The sequence below is a fragment of the Hyperolius riggenbachi genome, chromosome 8, assembly GCF_040937935.1.
Source record: "Hyperolius riggenbachi isolate aHypRig1 chromosome 8, aHypRig1.pri, whole genome shotgun sequence".
Classification (NCBI taxonomy): Eukaryota; Metazoa; Chordata; class Amphibia; order Anura; family Hyperoliidae; genus Hyperolius; species Hyperolius riggenbachi.
In genome coordinates, this window is record NC_090653.1 from 79218955 (window position 1) to 79238857 (window position 19903).

General features: G+C 46.8%; 1 protein-coding gene across 4 annotated transcripts in view; it reads left to right on the top strand.

Moving 5' to 3' along the window:
• LOC137528949 (cytochrome P450 2F3-like) overlaps positions 1-19903 on the top strand; it is a 109364-nt gene that overhangs the window by 83343 nt on the left and 6118 nt on the right. For all 4 annotated transcript variants that reach the window (XM_068250758.1, XM_068250755.1, XM_068250757.1 and 1 more), the window contains exons 8-9: positions 10595-10782; positions 13806-13947. In XM_068250758.1, coding sequence (XP_068106859.1) covers positions 10595-10782; positions 13806-13947 — 330 coding nt within the window. The remainder of the gene's footprint in view (positions 1-10594; positions 10783-13805; positions 13948-19903) is intronic.

Consider the following 19903-nt stretch of genomic DNA (forward strand, 5'->3'; position numbering starts at 1 on the left):
GTTAGGCTGATCGTGCGGTGTCCCGGGCCGTTGTCATGGCAACCTGACAAGCAGGCCGCCATGACCAATCAGAAGCGTGAATGGGCGTGTCCTGTGACGCCGTCACCTTCCCCGATCGGCCAGAGCTCCCTCAATGATGCGGACTCCGAGCGGGGGGGGCGTGTCATCAATGATGACAACGCCCACTGGCTAAAACTAGCTCTCCCATTGGCAGGGGGCACGACTAAGCGCGCTCACACTCCGCCTACCCGACTCGGTGCAAGGTAACCTTGGTTACCAGTACGCATAGACGGCTCTGCCTAATCCGTGGATGCATCCATGTGCATGCACACAATATGAAAATCAAAGAGTTCACTAGGGCACATTATGCTGTAAAGAAAGGGAAGATAAAAAGGAGTGAAAACGAAGGTTATAGAAAGAGGGGGAAAGGGGGAGAGATGAAAAAGAGGGAAACATTCAGATATAGAGATGCCTATCACCCATATGAATAAAACCACAGTGCAGCATATGACATTACAGTTACAGTACTCAGCTAAGGAACATTATATGTTATACCCCCACATGCTCCTGTTTTCCACATATAACAATGCTCAAAACAGACATAGAAAGAAGTCCCTGATAAGAGCCACTTAAAACAAGCGAACAATATAATCTAGACAAGTCATCTTTCATCAAGAAAACATGAAAGCGGATTCATTTGATTCAAACCTTTCGGTTGCAATGTTCCTAGTGTGTAGATCCAGTATGCCTCTCTCTGTAGAAGCAGTTTGTCTCTATCCCCACCTCTCCTTGGCTTTTTCACCTGGTCAATCACCAGTCCCCTCAGTTCACTGACACGGTGACCTTTCTCAACAAAATGTATGGCGACAGGTTTTGTAACGTCCAATATTTTGCCCTTCAATTTTGCTTCTATTGCTATTTTAATGTCACTTCTATGATGCTGAAATCTGACCTTGAAGCTCCCTGTTGTCTTGCCAACATATCCCATTCCGCATGGGCACTTAAGCAAGTATGTACAGTACTCAGTATTGCTGATAAAGAAACTGAGAATTACAAAATACAAGTTCAACAAAGGAAACGGGAAAAATATCGACAGATCTGTCAAGATCATCAGGACGGCATATACCCATGGGTAGTGGGAGCAAATCAAAGGAGGGGACAACCACCGAGAGGGAGACCGAGACCACGTGGTGGACCTCGCCCTAAACCCAAACCCAAACCAAATCCAGACTCTGACGTCCCTACTGAAAATCCATCATCAGAAAGTGATACCCCCGGTCAATCGGGGTTTCAGGGGGACGCAAAAGGAGACACCCCAGGAGGGGTAAACCCAAAGGGAAAAGGGGCTCAATCGTTACCACAACGCCCGAATACCCGGAGTGTAAGCCAGAATCACCAGTGATTAATCTGAGCAATAGTACTCTCGGTAAACACGAAATGGCAGTTCTGTCGAAGGGACTATCGTTTTGCCCAACCGCAAGATTTGAACCATTTAAATTTGAGGTGGATCTGTTTAAATATGAACGTATGCTGAAACTTAAACAATTCTTTTATGAAAAACCGAACACTACTATGGCAACGCAATCTTCTAAATTTAAACTAAAAAGTTCATTCATACCACCGGGATCCTTCTCTAGTATTGAAACGTTCACTAATACAATAAGACATGATGTCCTACAACACAACAATAAAGGAAAAGTGAACAAATCTAACCTAACATGGAACGAAAGACAAGCCATCAAATCGTTAAAAAACAACAGAGACATAATAATTAAACCTGCTGATAAAGGGGGAGCCATTGTTGTTATGGATTACAAACAATACAGCACGGGCATTAAAGAAATGCTGGCGGATAATACTAGTTATCAAGAGATTCCGCATGATCCAACTTTGAAGATTCTAAAACAATTAGATGAACTTCTCGCACTTGGCATCAATAACAACTGGATTACAGAAAGTGAAAGTAAGTTTTTATCACCAGATTTTCCACAACGACCGGTTATATATGGATTACCTAAAATTCATAAGGGATTGGCGCCCTTGAAGTTTCGTCCAATCATTTCAGGTACAGATTCAGTTACTCAACCTATTGCACAGTTTATTGATTTTCAGCTGCAACCTGTTGTACAGTCTTTGCCTGCATATTTAAAGGATACCAATCACTTCCTGAGCAAGCTGGAGCAGATCTCAGTGGATACCCGAGACATGATCTTGTGTACAATGGACATCGGGTCTCTTTATACCTCAATTCCGAACACAGCTGGACTGGGAGCGGTAAGACATTTTTTGTTGGAATTGGATGATGCTTTGTTGCCCACAGAATTCATTTTGGCAGGCTTGGAATTGATACTAACCACAAATTGTTTCAGATTTGAAAAGACATGGTATAGACAGTGCCGGGGTACTGCCATGGGCAGCTCGGCAGCTCCGGCCTATGCTAATTTGTTCGTGGGGTACCTGGAGGAAAATAGGGTGTACACCTCGCCACTGTATCGTGAGCACGTCGTCTTTTGGACTAGATTCATAGACGACGTGTTCATGATATGGAATGGCAGACAGGAATCATTGGGGCAGTTTATCGCATACTTGAACACCTTGATGGAAGGCATTGTGTTTAATCCAGAGATATCTAATCAGGAGGTCCCATTTCTGGATGTTATGGTGAGGAAAACGGAGGGTGGTCTTATGACTACCCTGTATAGAAAGCCAACAGATCGTAACACATTACTCCAGTACAATAGTGCACACCCAACCCACCTTATGAAGGGCTTACCTGTCTCACAATTTTTAAGGGTCCTAAGAATCTGCACTTTTGGGAAAGATGCTGAACTTGAACTTAGCAGTATGAAAATGAGATTTATGGAGAGAGGATACCCAGAAACAGTGCTTACCAGTGCCATTGTGAAGGCAAAAGAGATTCACTCAGGGGGTACAGCACGGGTGAGCAAGAATGGTATCCCCTTTGTACAGGATTACAACCCCATGTCTGGGCGTATCAAGAGCTGTGTTGCAAAGAATTTGTCCATATTACAGGCTGACGTGAACTTGAACCCGCTATTGAAAGAGAAACCTTTATTCTCCTATAGATCAAATAGAAGTCTGAAGGACATGCTTGTGCAAGCAGACCCCTATGATAAATATTGTGGGTCACCCTTTAAATTTTCAGACAAGAGAGGATGTTATCGATGCCATAATTGTAATGTGTGCAACTCTTTGATTACTGGCGAATATTTTGTGCACCCTAGTAGTGGGAGAAAGTATTTCATACACGATTATTATAATTGCAATACTGAGTACTGTACATACTTGCTTAAGTGCCCATGCGGAATGGGATATGTTGGCAAGACAACAGGGAGCTTCAAGGTCAGATTTCAGCATCATAGAAGTGACATTAAAATAGCAATAGAAGCAAAATTGAAGGGCAAAATATTGGACGTTACAAAACCTGTCGCCATACATTTTGTTGAGAAAGGTCACCGTGTCAGTGAACTGAGGGGACTGGTGATTGACCAGGTGAAAAAGCCAAGGAGAGGTGGGGATAGAGACAAACTGCTTCTACAGAGAGAGGCATACTGGATCTACACACTAGGAACATTGCAACCGAAAGGTTTGAATCAAATGAATCCGCTTTCATGTTTTCTTGATGAAAGATGACTTGTCTAGATTATATTGTTCGCTTGTTTTAAGTGGCTCTTATCAGGGACTTCTTTCTATGTCTGTTTTGAGCATTGTTATATGTGGAAAACAGGAGCATGTGGGGGTATAACATATAATGTTCCTTAGCTGAGTACTGTAACTGTAATGTCATATGCTGCACTGTGGTTTTATTCATATGGGTGATAGGCATCTCTATATCTGAATGTTTCCCTCTTTTTCATCTCTCCCCCTTTCCCCCTCTTTCTATAACCTTCGTTTTCACTCCTTTTTATCTTCCCTTTCTTTACAGCATAATGTGCCCTAGTGAACTCTTTGATTTTCATATTGTGTGCATGCACATGGATGCATCCACGGATTAGGCAGAGCCGTCTATGCGTACTGGTAACCAAGGTTACCTTGCACCGAGTCGGGTAGGCGGAGTGTGAGCGCGCTTAGTCGTGCCCCCTGCCAATGGGAGAGCTAGTTTTAGCCAGTGGGCGTTGTCATCATTGATGACACGCCCCCCCCGCTCGGAGTCCGCATCATTGAGGGAGCTCTGGCCGATCGGGGAAGGTGACGGCGTCACAGGACACGCCCATTCACGCTTCTGATTGGTCATGGCGGCCTGCTTGTCAGGTTGCCATGACAACGGCCCGGGACACCGCACGATCAGCCTAACGGCTGAATATTCATACAGGCGGCGGATGGCGCGAGTTTCGAGCCGCAGACCGCGGCTAGGCAGTTTGCAATCGCGCAGGCGGCTGCTGAACTCGTGGGATGCATCGATGGGCAGGCACAGGGACATCAGTTAGGACCACTTATGGAGATCAGGTATGTAACAATGGGTGATTATCCCATTGTGACCATTATGGAATGTTATTGCATTGAGTGGAATTAGTATGCTAATTAAGGGGGAAGTCTTTGTTGGATGCCTGGGGATGGTTCTTAGTTGATATATATAGCTGTTTGAACTCTGCACTGATTGTATGTCTGCACTTTATCTGATGAAGGGGACCCTCCGTGGCCCCGAAACAATTGTCATGCTGTGCAAACAATAAATTTGCTTGGAGAATTGACATGGTGTGCCAGTCGACCTCGTATCATTGGCTACATATACTGGGGACACATACCCCTGCCTACATATACTGGGCACATATACCCCTGGCTACCTGTTCTGTGGACATCTCTACCCCTGGCTACCTGTTCTGGGGACATCTATACTGCTGGCCACCTATTCTGGGGACACCTCTAGACCTGGGGCTACCTATTTTTGGGGAACTACTGCTGTCAGATTGAGTGTATTTTGGGGAACTGTTGCCAGGTGAGAGGTGTCTACCATATTAAGGGGGGATTCTGCCTATTTATGTGAAATGCTGTCTATTTATGTGCCTCATGACTGCTGAATTTGTCTTGTTGGGGGCCTCATGGTTACTGAATTTGTCTTGTTGGGGGCCTCATGATTTGTTGGAGGCCTCAAGATTGCTGAATTTGTCTTGTTAGGGGCCTCATGATTGCTGAATTTGTCTTGTTGGGGGCCTCATGATTGCTAAATTTGTCTCGTTGGCGGCCTTATGATTGTTGAGTTGGTCATGTTGGGGGCCTCATGTTTGCTCATGATTGCGGAATTTGTCTTGATGGGGGGGCTCATGATTGCTGAATTTGTCTTGGAAAATGCTGGAAGGTACATACTGAGGGAGGGTGGGTGAGCATGAGCCTGCTAACCTCCATGTACGTTTGGCTCCACCCATAACCATGCCCACATTTGGCCATGCCCCTTCACCTTAGGGGGCGCATTAATAGTCTTTGTCCCCGGGCGCTGAAAACCCTAGCTACGCCTCTGAGAAGGAACTATATTAGCCTCCATATACTGTATCTATTACCTTGGGTTCTCTTTAAAGGTGGTCCCCTCCCCCCCCCCCCCAGACTCCATCCATTTATACTTAATGGAACCCCTGAAAGTTCCAGTGGTGATGTCACACTGGGGCTGCGATTCAGTTCTTTGTCAACTCCTTGAGGTGAGCATCATCGCAGTGGCATGGCCTCTCATGGTGACATCTGGCAGTAGTGTCTAACTTTTTTTACATCAGGGAGATCATTTTCAGTTAAAATACAAATGTGGAAACAATTATGGATTGCAAACAACCAGCACAAGATAGATACACCAACAGCCAGGGATCAGGTCCATCCCTCAGACACACAAGAAAAAAGCATAGACAATGGTAGTGGTCCCAGTGCTAGTAGGTGGACCCACAGTCCAGTGTCTTACCTCCTCCTGATGGCAGACCAAATATGTAGGTCCAATTCACAGATGGCAAGACAGCCGCCATGATCTGACGTGCCTACTCTTGATTGCCGCACTCTCCACAGTGATGTCCACCACAATCTCCACAGAGCCACAGTTCTCCACCACCGCACTCGGCTCTCTCCACATGTGTAAGCGTACTTACATCTACCTTCTGCATTTGTCACTTTCCCATCACAGTAGCCATGCTTAATGTGGAACCACGCTAGAGCTGCTAGGACTGGAAAGCATTACAGCATAGAACTGAAAAAACACTTCTTACCCTGTTTACTACCACTTTAACTTATATACTGTCCTTGACTTGTAATGTCTACACTGTGTGTCCTTGTATTGTTTTGTCTGTGTCCGTTAAGCAACTGCCAAGTCCAATTCCTTGTAAGTGTGAACTTATTTGTTTAAATATATTTGATTCTGATTCCAATGACTCTCCGGGTCTTTTTGTTTTAACTCAACCTCCAAACCCAATGTGCACTGGCTTCTGCCGTAACGCTCTTTGCAGACGAGTGCCATAGCACTCTCAGTATCCAAGATACAGAGCGCCACGGGAGCCCAACAGCACTAGTCTGCAAGGGGGCGGGGCCAAGCACCAGAAGAAGCCGGCACATGTAGGGTTGGGGTGGCGAGTTCAAAGAAAAAGACCTGGAGAGTTATTACAACTTTTTATAACAAGTGGATCCAGAACATGTCTCATTTTCACTTTATGGTCTCTTCAAAGGACACTTTTTTTTAGATCATAACATTTTTTTATTCAATTTAAATGCAAAACAGAATAACGTGTACATAAATTGTTTCATAGAGTACAACTTTAGAATTGAGGAAAATAAAAAAATAAAACATAAATAATATAGAAATAAAAATAAGGATTCTCTGTAAACTTAAACAACAAAGAAGGGAATTTGTAGTAGTCCAGTATTGGATATAGATAACAAATCGGCAGTGTATAGTAGTTAGTAAATGGAGTATATTAAGTAGATAATCTGAAGTACAATATGGTAAATGTAAGAGGTCCAGCCATAAGGTGCATGTGATGGGGGGACACCATGGTAATTTGAGGTATCAGGGCTTGTTATTACTAAATTCGGGAGTGAACATAACCTTAACAATTGGCCAGTCTACGTCCAGTTTATAAAATATTCTCTGATTCTCCTTTTGAAATCTAAAGGATTTTTCCATTTTGTAGGTTAAGGTCGACCTGACATTTTAATTGATGAAGAGTGGGGATTGTGTCAGTTCCCCAGTTAGCAGTGATTAAACATCTAGCTGCGCATAAGATATGTGAGATTATTAGATGCAAGTGTGGGGGGATGGACATTATACCAATATGTAGAAGTGCTAATTGTGGAGTCCACGGCATTTGAGATCTTTAAAGGACACTTAAAGTGAGAGGGATATGGGCTGCCATGTTTATTTCCTTTTAAACAATACTAGTTGCCTGGTAGTCTTGCTGATCTTTGGCTGCAATAGTATCTGTATCACCCACCTGAAACAAGCATGCAGCTAATTTTGTCAGATTTTTGTCAGAAACATCTGATCTGCATGGTCAGGGTAACTACCGTATATACCGGCGTATAAGACAACTTTTTAACCCCTAAAAATGTTCTGTAAAGTCGGGGGTCGTCTTATACGCCGGGTGTCAGTTTTTCAGCGTGAGGCGCTGCTGGGTGCCGGGTGCCATGCAGAGTTATAAATTACCTAATGCTGCACTGTGCCCTGAAAAGAAACATAGATTGCGGTGTTTTTGAAAAAAAAACCTGCATTACCTTATTCCGATCAGCCGCTCATGCGGCTAGCAGCGCAGCTTCCGGGGTCACCTGACTGGTGACGTGTGCGCTCTACGATACATCTCGGCAATCTCTTCATGCGTGAGCGCATACGTCACCAGTCAGGCGACGCTGGAAGCCGCTCTGCTAACCGCGCGAGCGGCTGCTCACAAGAAGATTTTACAAGGGTTTTGTTTTTTTAAACAGAGAGCGTGATCTATGTCACTTTTCAGCATGACACATTGCAGTATCAGGTAATTTAAAGCTCCGCATGACACCCGGCATCCGCACAGTGAACTAGGTAGTCTTATACGGCAAGTATATGCCAAACTTTTTATTTTAACTAGAAAAGTTGGGGGGTCGTCTTGTACGCCGGGTCGCCTTGTACGCCGGTATATACGGTAGCTAAAATAGCTAAAAGTATTAGAAGCAGTGGATCCGCAGGCCAGCCAGGTAACCTGTATTGTTTAAACGGAAATAAATATGGCAGCTTCCATATCCCTCTCACTTCAGTTGTCCTTTAAAGTGTACCTGAGGTGATATTTGATATGATGACGAGATAAACATATGTATGTACAGTACAAAACATATTAATAACCAGGCTGTTTTATTTGCTGCCAGAAAGAGTTAATTTCTAGGCATGGAATTGACAGCTTCTGTCTTGTCGGTACCTTGTCAGTAATATAGTAACCATCACTAATAATCGAATTACAGCCATAAAAGTTTTCCTGGCAAAATACAACTTCTGAGGGCAGGGAGAGATAAAATACATGAACTATTTACCTTTTTCTAACTCTGGGACACTTAATAGGCTTCCGCTGATTAGAGACAGTAAAACATTCAACCTACTTTGTAAATGTTTAACTATAAAAGAAACCCCTGGGAGACTTAAAAAAATCAAGTCAAAGTTTTTAGTAGTAGGAGCATAAATATACTTGTTTATCTCATGAGTTTATTTTCACCTCTGGTTCACTTTAACCTATTGCGGCCCGCCGCAGTATAAATCTACGGCAGGCAGGGGGCGCTGCGGTTCTGACCGGACGTGAACTCTACGTCCCATTGACCGCGCGCCCCCGCCCGTCTCCGCTGATGTCCCCGCGGAAATCTGCTGCCCTGCCGCCTCTATGACGGCAGAGCACTGTGCCCCGGGCAGGAGCCGTTTTCATTGGCTCCTGGCCCTGTCATTCATGTAAGCCGTTCCCATTGGCTTACATCGAGTGACAGGGTCAGGAGCATAGCCGGCCTTTGATATGAGCGACCGGAGCGGTCACTCAGGGCGCCGGCTTCCAAGGGGGCGCCTATAGCTGGTTGCCTATACTGAGGGCACCTACACCTGATTTCCTATACTGGGGGCACCTATAGCTGGCTACCTTTACTGAAGGCTCCAACACCTGGCTACCTATACTGGAAGCACCTATGCCTGGCTACCTATGGGGGGATGGAGACCTTCAACTGACTTCCTATACTGGGGGCACCTATGCTTGGTAACCTATATTGAGGGCACCTACACATGAGATCCTATACTGTGGGCACCTATACCTGGCTACCTACCTATACTGAGTCTGGGGGCGTTGGGGGGCGCACTGCGGCCATAAGGCGTGGTGCAAATTGTCAGTGCTGTGCTATCATTCTAAATGGGGGGGGAGGCGGCTAACTGTCCCACTGAAAAGGGGAATTGCATATGGGCCTGTGTGTATACGTACGTGCGTGTGTGTATATGCACATGGGAAGAGGAGGAGGGGGGGCACAAAAATCAGTTTTCGCTCAGGGCGCTGTGAAACCTAAGGCCGGCCCTGGTCAGGAGCCAATGAAAGCGGCTCCTGACCGGCGCACAGCGCTCTGCCGTCATAGCGACGGGAGAGAAAGCAGCCTGCGGCGCGGACAGAGTGACGTGACCGGCGGGAGCTGCAGAGGTTAGTGGCGATTCGTCAGGAAGCGGCAGTTTACGGGACCAGCACCCATCCAGCCCCCTCTGGTCCTTAAGGGGCAGAGGGTGCTGGTCCAGAAGTGGTTAAAGAGACACTGAAGCGAAAAAAAATATATGATATAATGAATTGGTTGTGTACTATGAATAATTACTAGAAGATTAGCAGCAAAGAAAATATTCTCATATTTTTATTTTCAGGTATATAGTGTTTTTTCTAACATTGCATTATTCTATAATATGTGCAGATTACACAACACTCAGCATTCAAAATGAGTCTTTCAGAGCAGTCTGTGAAGTAATGAACTCTCCTCTAGCAGAGGAAAAGTAAACAGTTCAATTACAGTTGAGATAATAAAAGTCAGATAACAGCCCTCTCCACGACTAAGTTAGTCGGAGAGCTTAATAGCTTTTTTGCATAGAGATAACAACTAGAGTTTCTCAACTCTTCCTGTACTGGAAACAATTACACTGATGTATCTGATCTTAATGTTTTTTTTTCTTAGCTGTACTACACATACAAATCATAATATCATCATTTTTTTTTTCGCTTCAGTGTCTCTTTAAGCATCTACAATAAAGAGCAGAGCTTTGTTATTTTGGGTAAAGGAATAGGCATGTTTACATTTGAACATTTGAAATTTACAGCCAGTTATGGCTTTTAAATAGTACTGGAGGTTCAAATCTACCTACCTAGAAATCATGGAACAGTACACTAGTATATAATTATTCCCGCTTAATTGCACATGTTGAATGTTGCATAGACTAGAAAGTAAAGTTTTTTGTATTTCTTTACAGACTTAGAACTAATCAAGTGAATATAGCGAATGTACATTATTTTTAATATGCCGTGCTGGGAATCCTTCATATTGGTTTTAATTAGCATATTCACATTAGAACATGGTAATAGGAAATAATCTGATAAAGTACTTGTCATTTATATATTACATTCCCCATTCTATCTTGGTGCAGAGAAAATGCAAAAAGAAATTGATCAAGTTATTGGGAGAGACCGATTGCCATCCATTGCAGACAGATCCAAACTACCGTATACTGAGGCTGCTATCTATGAAATTATGAGGTTCTGTGATGTTTTGCCAGTCAGTCTTCCTCGCTGCACAGCCAAAGACACAACGTTCAGAGGATACTTCATTCCAAAGGTAAGAAGATAACAGCAATCATTGAAACAGTTAAGCCTTGTACCACCTCCATGTAGTATAATGGTCAACAGATATTGAATATTATGAGCAGATTGTCTAGCAGGGGCGTTGCTAGGATCCTTGGAGATCTGGGGCACCTATGGGCACCAGGTGTAAATAGTATGCGCAGTGCGCCGCGGTGAAAAAATGGGCATGGCCATGCGGGGAGTGGGTGGAGACAAATGTACATGAACTGAGCTGCGGTGTAAGCTAAAGATAATGGGCCTGCCCATCAAGATATTGGATGGAGACCCCTGTCCTTAATTTAGTTTACAATCAGTATAGGCATAGATTAAAGATACATACGCACATACAATTTTGATTGGTCAATCGCTAACCAACTTTACCACCCCCATGTAGTAAGAGGACCAACAGACATTGAATATGATGAACAGAGCTAAAATTGGCTAATCAAATTTCTATGTGTGTACCAGGCTTCACAGCTAATACTGTACATACTGAAATTAGCAGGGATCAGCACACAATACAGCTGGTTTACAATCAGTAAAGGCACAGAGTAACAGCTTAAACTGTACACACTGGAGGTAGATCAGCACACAGTGCAGGCACCAGCGAAAAGCTTATACTGTACATACTGGAGGCAGCAGAGGTCAGCACACACTGCAGTTAGTTTACTATCAGTACATGCACAGAGTAACAGCTTATACGGTACATACTGGAGGCAGCAGAGATCAGCACACACTGCATCTAGTTTACTATCAATACAGGCACGGAGTAACATTATACTGTACATACTGGAGGTAGCAGAGATCAGCACACATGGTAGCTAGTTTCAGGGGCGTAACTAGGCCCCACCGGGCCCCCCTGCAGATTTTCAGAGCGGGCCCCCTCCCCCCCTGGGGCCCGCTCGTGGCCGGTTTTTGGGTGCTGGAGGGGTGGCAGCATGAGGGGAAAGCCTTGCCCACAGTCGGCGGGGAGAGGGGAAGTTCCCCCCTCTCACTCACCTCGGGGCTCTCCCCTCTGCGCTCCCCTCCAGCTAGTTAGTGTGTGGGCAAAGGCCAGTGGGCAGCGAGCGGCGGGCAGATACATACCTTCTTCCTTGCGTTCCATCGCCGCCTTCTCGCTCTAGCGGCTGACGTCACTTCCGGAAGCGGAAGTGACGTCAGCCGCTAGAGCGAGAAGTCTCTGATGGAACGCACGGAAGAAGGTATGTATCTGCCCGCCGCTCGCTGCCCACTGGCCTTTGCCCACACACTAACTAGCTGGAGGGGAGCGCAGAGGGGAGAGCCCCGAGGTGAGGGAGAGGGGGGAACTTCCCCTCTCCCCGCCGACTGTGGGCAAGGCTTTCCCCTCATGCTGCCACCCCTCCAGCCCCCAAAAAACGGCCCCGAGCGGGCCCCAGGGGGGGGCCGGGCCCCCCCCCCCCCCCGCGGGCGCAGGCGCTGCAGGGCCTATTGCTACGCCCCTGGCTAGTTTACTATCAGTGCAGGTACAGAGTAACAGATTATACTGTACATAATGGTGGTACTGGGATGGCTGTGGCCCAGCCAGACCAGTTCCAGGTGCTGTTTGTGCTGGCTAGTGGCTACTACTGGGCTGTCTTGTGTGGCTAGCTGCACTCCTGTTCTGGGCCTGCTGCTCCAGCTCCACTACTGTCTGTGTTTGTCTCTCTGACACCCACCACCCACCCCTTGCAGATGCTGCTGCGCTTCCCAGGCACAGGCAATTACTCACTTTTCACAGGCTGTCTGTGTCTGGTGGTCTCTCTCCTGAGGTGCTGGTGAGGCGGTCTGTGGCTGGCTGCCTGTGCCTTGGGACCAAATCTGGCAGCGGCAGGCCAGGGCGGGAGCCATGGCAGGGCAGCTGAGGGTGGTGGGCCATGGTGGGTACTGATGGTGAGGCGGTCTGTGTGGCGGGCCTGGTGGCTATGACTGCTGCTGGCAGGACTGGAGGGTGGCAGGAAGCCGGCAGCCAGGCAAAGGAAGGAGGACCAGTCCAGGACACCGGCCTGGATAGCACCATGCGGGGCCACCAGCCGGCTAAATGGCGCCTACGCTACACATTCAGGGGGCGGAGCTACTCGCGCTCTCCAGCCCCCTTCCTTTTCAGTGAAATTTCATGCCCCCTGCTAGCTGCGATTGGGCAAGGGGCAGATGCTGCAGTGCTCACTCACTGAAGGAAGCGCTGGTGACGTGCGGCGGGTGCCACCCCACAACATAGCGGCTGCCGTGCAGAGCAAACGACGCCCGTGCTTACCGGGGATTCAGGCACTACAATTGGGCAACCCAGCGTGGGATATCAGGGGCACCCCAGAGTCATATCCGGAGCACGAGCCACGAATAAATAGCGCTAGCGACGCGCCTGTTGTCTAAGTACGCTCTCATGCTACTACATGGCGGTGGTAAAATTGGTAAGTGTTTGGCCAATAATAATTGAAAGTGTGTAAGTGTGTACCAGGTTTTTCGAACGGGTCCTGGCGAATGGTCGCTGTTCGCCCATTCAGGAGTAACGCGAGTAATGGCTGTTATGGGACCATTTTTTGACCCTTTACTCTGAAGTCACATGTGATAGGACAGCCAATCAGACCACCACCACCCAGGCACCCTCCACCATATAGAAGACTTGATCGCAGTGGCCATTTTCACTCTGTAAATCAGGGAAAGGAAAGATTTTACAATGGGTAAACACTAATAATAGAGTAAATAATCTATAAGGGGTGGTTCACACTACAAGAGCTTTTTCTAAGCGCTAGTGATTTGAGAAGCTCTTGCTAATGCAATGCTATGGGGGATTTTTATAAAATGACATCGTTTCAGTGAGAACACACACATAGCATTACATTAGCAAGAGCTTTTAAAATCACAGAGCACTTAGAAAAAACTCTTGCAGTGTGAACCAGCCCTATATGAATATTGGAAAAAATAAGTAATTGTATTCTTAATTTACTTTTCGCTGCAGTTCCTCATTAACTTTTTCCAAATAACTTGTGTGATTCATATTCTGTTTGTGATTTTCATTTTTAGGGTACCTATGTCACCCCACTCCTGGCCTCTGTCCATGCTGACCCAGATTTCTATGCAGAAATAGGCAAGTTTGACCCAGGAAAATTTCTAACTGAGAAAGGTACTTTTAAGAAGAATGATGCCCACCTCCCTTTTGGTGCAGGTAATTCAATGCTGTAAATCAGTGCTGTTATGATTTATATATTTTTAGGTGACCAATTTATCAAAAGTGTGTGTTCATAAGATTTATAGAAATAACTACATTAGTATAGAGCAGGGCTGTGCAACTGGCGGCCCGCCAGGCCTCCTGCTGCGGCCCCCCTGCCGCCTGCTCCATGCAGTGGCAGAGCTACAAAGCCCCACAAGTCCCCAGAGCTGAGAGGACTTTAAAAAAAAAAAACCCTTTCCCTCATGCTGCGGCTACTGTAATGTACATATTCACAGCCCCCCTCATTCTCCCTCGTGCTGCTGCTGCTGCCACTGCCTCTAACACACCTTAGATCGACGGCGAACAGGAGATAGGAGCCAGCCAGACCGGCACATAGCAGCCGTGCAGTGGATTTTAAATGCTGGCCGTGACCGATGATGTAACTTCCTGTATTTGAATTCACCGCGCGGCTGCTATGCGCCGGTCTGGCTGGCTCCTATCTCCTGTTCACCGCCAATCTGAGGTGTGTTAGAGGCGGCAGCAGCAGCAGCATGAGTGAGAACGAGGGGGGGCTGTAAATATGTACATTAAAGCAGCCACAGCATGAGGGAAAGGGGGTTTATGGTGGAGTCAGCTTACGGTAGTTAGGTAATTATGGCTGTATTCCGGCTGCCAGTCAAAATGCATTTTGGGGAGAAATATGCTGTCAATCTGATTGCATTTTGTGGGGAAATATGCTGCCAATCTGATTGCATTGTGTGGAGAATCTGCTGCCAATCTGGTTGCACTTTGTGGGGAAATCTGCTCTCACTCTAATTGCAGAAACTGCTGCTAGATTTTTTTTCCTTTGAGGTGGTGGGAGGGGGGGATGTCTGTCGGCCCTCCACCATGTGGTTTGGAAAAGAAACGGCCCTCCATGCCCGCGAAGTTGGACAGCACTGGTATAGAGTACTCAGATTGGTCATGGTGACCCAGAACCACTAGTAACGATTAGAATAAGAGGCTGAAAGAGACCTAAAAGCCCACTTAATAAAAAGTGATGTTAAATATAAAGAAGCCAGCGGTACGCAGCATAGCGTGTGTGGCTGTCAGGAAAATCATAGGAGACCAGAAGCAGCAGGGTCTGGAGTAGGTAAATATTAAAGTGGACCTGAACTCAGAACTCCTCTCTACTCTAAAAGATACACAACAGCATAATAACCTTTAAACAAAAACATGTATTTGTTACAGCTGATACAAATCCTAAAATAAATTTGCACAGTTTCTACTTCCTGATTCATGGAAGCAGGCATATTGTTTAAAGGCTGTGCTTTCAAATGGGCTTATCTGCTTATCTGCCATAGGCAGTCATATGACACAGGGATGATCACATTACAACTTGTTGTGATTAGACACAAATAAGGGGGAGATTACAGGTTAAACTCTCTAAATACATTCAGGGTGCATTTCTCTACATTTTTCTTCTGTCCTGTGCAAGAGTTCAGGTCCACTTTAACCATTTCAGCCTGCGGGTATTTTTCACTTTATGCATCAGAGCAATTTTCACCTCCCATTCATTCGTCAATAACTTTATCACTAATTATCACAATTAATTGATCTATAGTATATCTTATTATTTCCACCACCAATTAACCTTTCTTTGGGTGGTACATTTTGCTAAGACTTATTTTTTCTAAATGCATTTTAACAGGAATATTAAGAAAAAAATGGAAAAAAATCATTATTTCTCAGTTTTCGGCCTTTGTAGCTTTAAAATAATACATGCTACCATAATTAAAACCTATGTATTTTATTTGTCCATTTGTCCCGGTTATTACATCATTTAAATTATGTCACTATCACAATGTATGGCGCCAATATTTTATTTCGAAATAAAGGTGCATTTTTTCAGTTTTGCGGTCATCACTATTTACAAGCTTATAATTTAAAATATGTTTGCAATATACCCTCTTCACATGCATATTAAAAAAAGTTCTTACCTTTAGGTAACTATTTATGTTTGTTTGTTTTTTCCATTGTAATTTTTTTTTTCATTAAAGGGACACTTAAGTCAAACAAAAAAATGAGTTTTACTCATCTGGGGCTTCCAATAGCCCCCTGCAGCTGTCCGGTGCCCTCGCCGTCTCCCTCCGATCCTCCTGGCCCCGCCGGCAGCCACTTCCTGTTTCGGTGACAGGAGCTGACAGGCTGGGGACGCGAGTGATTCTTCGCGTTCCTGGCCACAATAGCGCCATCTATGCTGCTATAGCATATATCATATACCACATAGCAGCATAGAGGGTGCTAATGTGTCTGGGAACGCGAAGAATCACTCGTGTCCCCAGCCTGTCAGCTCCTGTCACCGAAACAGGAAGTGGCTGCCGGCGGGGCCAGGAGGATCGGAGGGAGACGGCGAGGGCACCGGACAGCTGCAGGGGGCTATTGGAAGCCCTAGGTGAGAAAAACTCATTTTTTTTGTTTGACTTAAGTGTCCCTTTAAGCATTTAATTTGGGTAATTTTTGGTGTGGGGGTAAACAGTTCATTTTAAATGTAATAATTAGAGATGGCTCGAATGTCCAATTTTCGGTTCGCAAACCTCGAACACGAACTTCCGCAAAAGTTCAGTTCGCGTGAACTTTCGCGAACCGCAATAGACTTCAATGGGGAGGCGAACTTTGAAAACTAGAAACATTAATTTGGGCCAGAAGAGTGATGGAAAAGATGTTTCAAGGGGTCTAACATCTGAGTTTTTGCATGGATGAGTGGGATACACGCCAAAAGTCCCGGGGAAAAATCTATTTGATGCACAGCAGCGTTTTAAGGGCAGAAATCACATTGCAATGCTAAATTGCAGGCATAAAGTGCTTTAAAACATCTTGCAGGTGTATACATCAATCAGGTAGTGTAATTAGTGTACTGTTTCACACTGACACACCAAACTCACTGTGTAGTGATGGCCGTGCTGGACTAGTGCGCACCATGACGAGAGTGCAGGTGATAGCAGCTTACCAACCAATATAGTCGCTGGGCTGAGGTAGCTGAATGACAAGACAGTGACTGTCCAGCTGATCGAATTTGGTCTGTCCACATGAAGCAATGACCTTATTATCGTGGGTGTGCCCCTGCGAGACACTCATATAGCCGGCGGTCATTGCTTCATTGTGATACGCAAGCCCCTTCACCGCGGCAAGGTAATGATCACGAAGGGGAATTGGCACATGTACATGCCTTTTTTTGTTGTTGTTGCAGCCAGAAAAATTAGGCAGGCATGTACACACACCAGAAAAATTATTATAGTGGCCGCAAAATTCAGGAATCCACCTGGAGTCCTGGACCTTGTTGGTGGTGGCGGAGAGGGCAGTTAACCCTCCTGGCAGTATGAAAAATTTCGCCAGGAGGGAGTGCAGCAGTTTTTTTTTTTTTTTTAAATCATGTAGCGAGCCCAGGGCTCGCTACATGATAACGGCATCCCCCTGCCCGCTTCGATCGTCGCCTTCGGCGATCTCCGATCAGGAAATCCCGTTCAAAGAACGGGATTTCCTGGAGGGCTTCCCCCGTCGCCATGGCAACGGGGCGGGATGCCGTCCCCGACGTCAGCGGCGTCGTGACGTCATTGGGAGTCCCGATCCACCCCTCGACGCTGCCTGGCACTGATTGGCCAGGCAGCGCACGGGGTCTGAGGGGGGGGGCGTGCCGCAACGAATAGCGGCGATCGGCGGCAATCAGTGTGCTGGCGTCCAGCACAAAAAAAATTATGTAAATCGGCCCAGCAGGGCCTGAGCGGCACCCTCCGGCGGCTTACCCCGTGTCACACACGGGGTTACCGCCAAGGAGGTTAAGCAGCCTGCAGGCAGAGATGCTGTGTGGGGAGCGACTTAGTCTTGGGGCAGGCAGTCACACGGCATGCAGGCAGAGATGCTGTGTGTAAGGACTGACTTAATCTTTGGGCGGGCAGTAGCCCTCCGGGATCCATGCCTCATTCATTTTGATAAAGGTGAGTTACTGAACACTTTTGTGACTTAGGCGACTTCACTTCTCAGTGACAATGCCTCCAGCTGCGCTGAAGGTCCTTTCTGACAGAACGCTTGAGGCAGGGCAAGGCAGAAGTTCTATGGCAAATTGGTACAGTTCTGGCCACAGATCAAGCCTGTGCACCCAGTAGTCCAAGGGTTCATCGCTGCTCACAATGCCTACACCCACACTTAAGGCCAGGTAGTCGGCTACCTGCCGGTCCAGGCGTTGGTGGAGGGTGGATCCGGAAGGGCTAAGGCGAGGCGTTGGACTAAAGAATATCCGCATGTCCGACATCACCATGAGATCGCTGCCCTTGCCTGCGTGGACATGGGAGAAGGATTAGTGGCAGTGGTACCTTTATTCTGTTGTGCTGTGACATCACCCTTAAACGCACCGTAAAGCATAGTTGCCAGCTTGTTCTGCAAGTGCTGCATCCTTTCTGCCTTCTGGTGATTTGAAAACATCTCTGCCACTTTGTGCCTATACCGAGGGTCTAGTAGCGTGGCCACCCAGTAATTGTCATTCCCCTTGAGTTTTTCTTTATACGGGGGTCCCTCAACAGGCTGGACAGCATGAAAGACGCCATCTGCACAAAGTTGGATCCAGACGTACTATCCATCTCCTCTTGCTCTTCCTCAGTGACGACAGGTAAGTTCTCTTCCTCCCCCCAGCCACGAACAATACCTTGGGAACGTAAGCAGCACAAGCCCCCTGCGACGCCTGCTGCGTTTTTTTTTCTTCTGCCGCCTCCTCCTCCAAAAAAAAAAAAAAACACCTTCCTCATCATCTGAGTCTGACTCCTCTTCCCCACATGACTCTTCCGCCTCCTCCTCCTCCCCCCTCTGTGCTGCCGCAGATGTTGAGGAAACCTCTTGTTCTGATGAGAATTGATCCCACAACACTTCCTCCTGTTCCTGTTCATGCTCTTCCACAGCTTGATCCACCACTCTACGCACGGCATGCTCCACGAAGAAAGCATACGGGATCAAGTCGCTCATGGCGCCTTCACTGTGACTCACCATGTTTGTCACCTCCTCAAATGGCTGCATGAGCCTGCAGGCATTTCACATGAGTGCCCAGTTCTTCGGCCAGAACATCCCAATCTCCCTTCTACTGTAGTTGTAGAGATACTGGGTGACGGCTTTCTCCTGTTGTAGCATGCGGTCAAACATCATCAGGGTCGAATTCCAGCGAGTCGGGCTATCGCAAATCAAGCATCTCACCGGCAAGTTGTTTCTACGCTGAATATCGGCAAAGCGTGCCATGGCCGTGTAAGACCGCTTGAAATGCCCACACAACTTCCTGGCTTGCTGCAGGATATCCTGTAAGCCTGGGAACTTAGATACAAATCTCTGAATTATGAGATTCAGCACATGTGCCATGCAGGGAACATGTGTCAACTTTCCCAAATTCAAAGCCTAATTGAGATTGCTGCCATTGTCACACACCATGTTGCCGATCTCCGTTTGGTGCGGGGTCATCCACTGATCCACCTGTTTGTTAAGAGCAGCCAGGAGAGCTGCTCCAGTGTGGCTCTCCGTTTTGAGGCAAGACATGTCTAAGATGGTGTGACACCATCGTACCTGGCATGCAGCATAGGCCCTGGGGAGCTGAGGCTGTGTAGCTGGAGAGGAGATCGCAGCACCAGTAGAGTTGAACTGCCACTCAGCCAAGGAGGAGGGGGATGACGAAAATGAAGAGGATGTAGCAGGAGGAAAGGAGGTGGCAGGAGGCCTGCCAGCAAGCCATGGAGGTGTCTCAAGTTGGCCCGCTGCACAGCCACGTACTCCCTGCTTGCCAGCGGTCACCAGGTGGACCCAATGGGCTGTGTAAGTAATGTACCTGCCCTGACCGTGCTTGGCAGACCAGGCATCTGTGGTCAGATGGACCCTTGACCCAAGGCTGTGTGCTAAAGATGACACCACTTGCCTCTGAACTTCATGGTACAGTTTGGGTATCGCCTTTTTAGAGAAATAA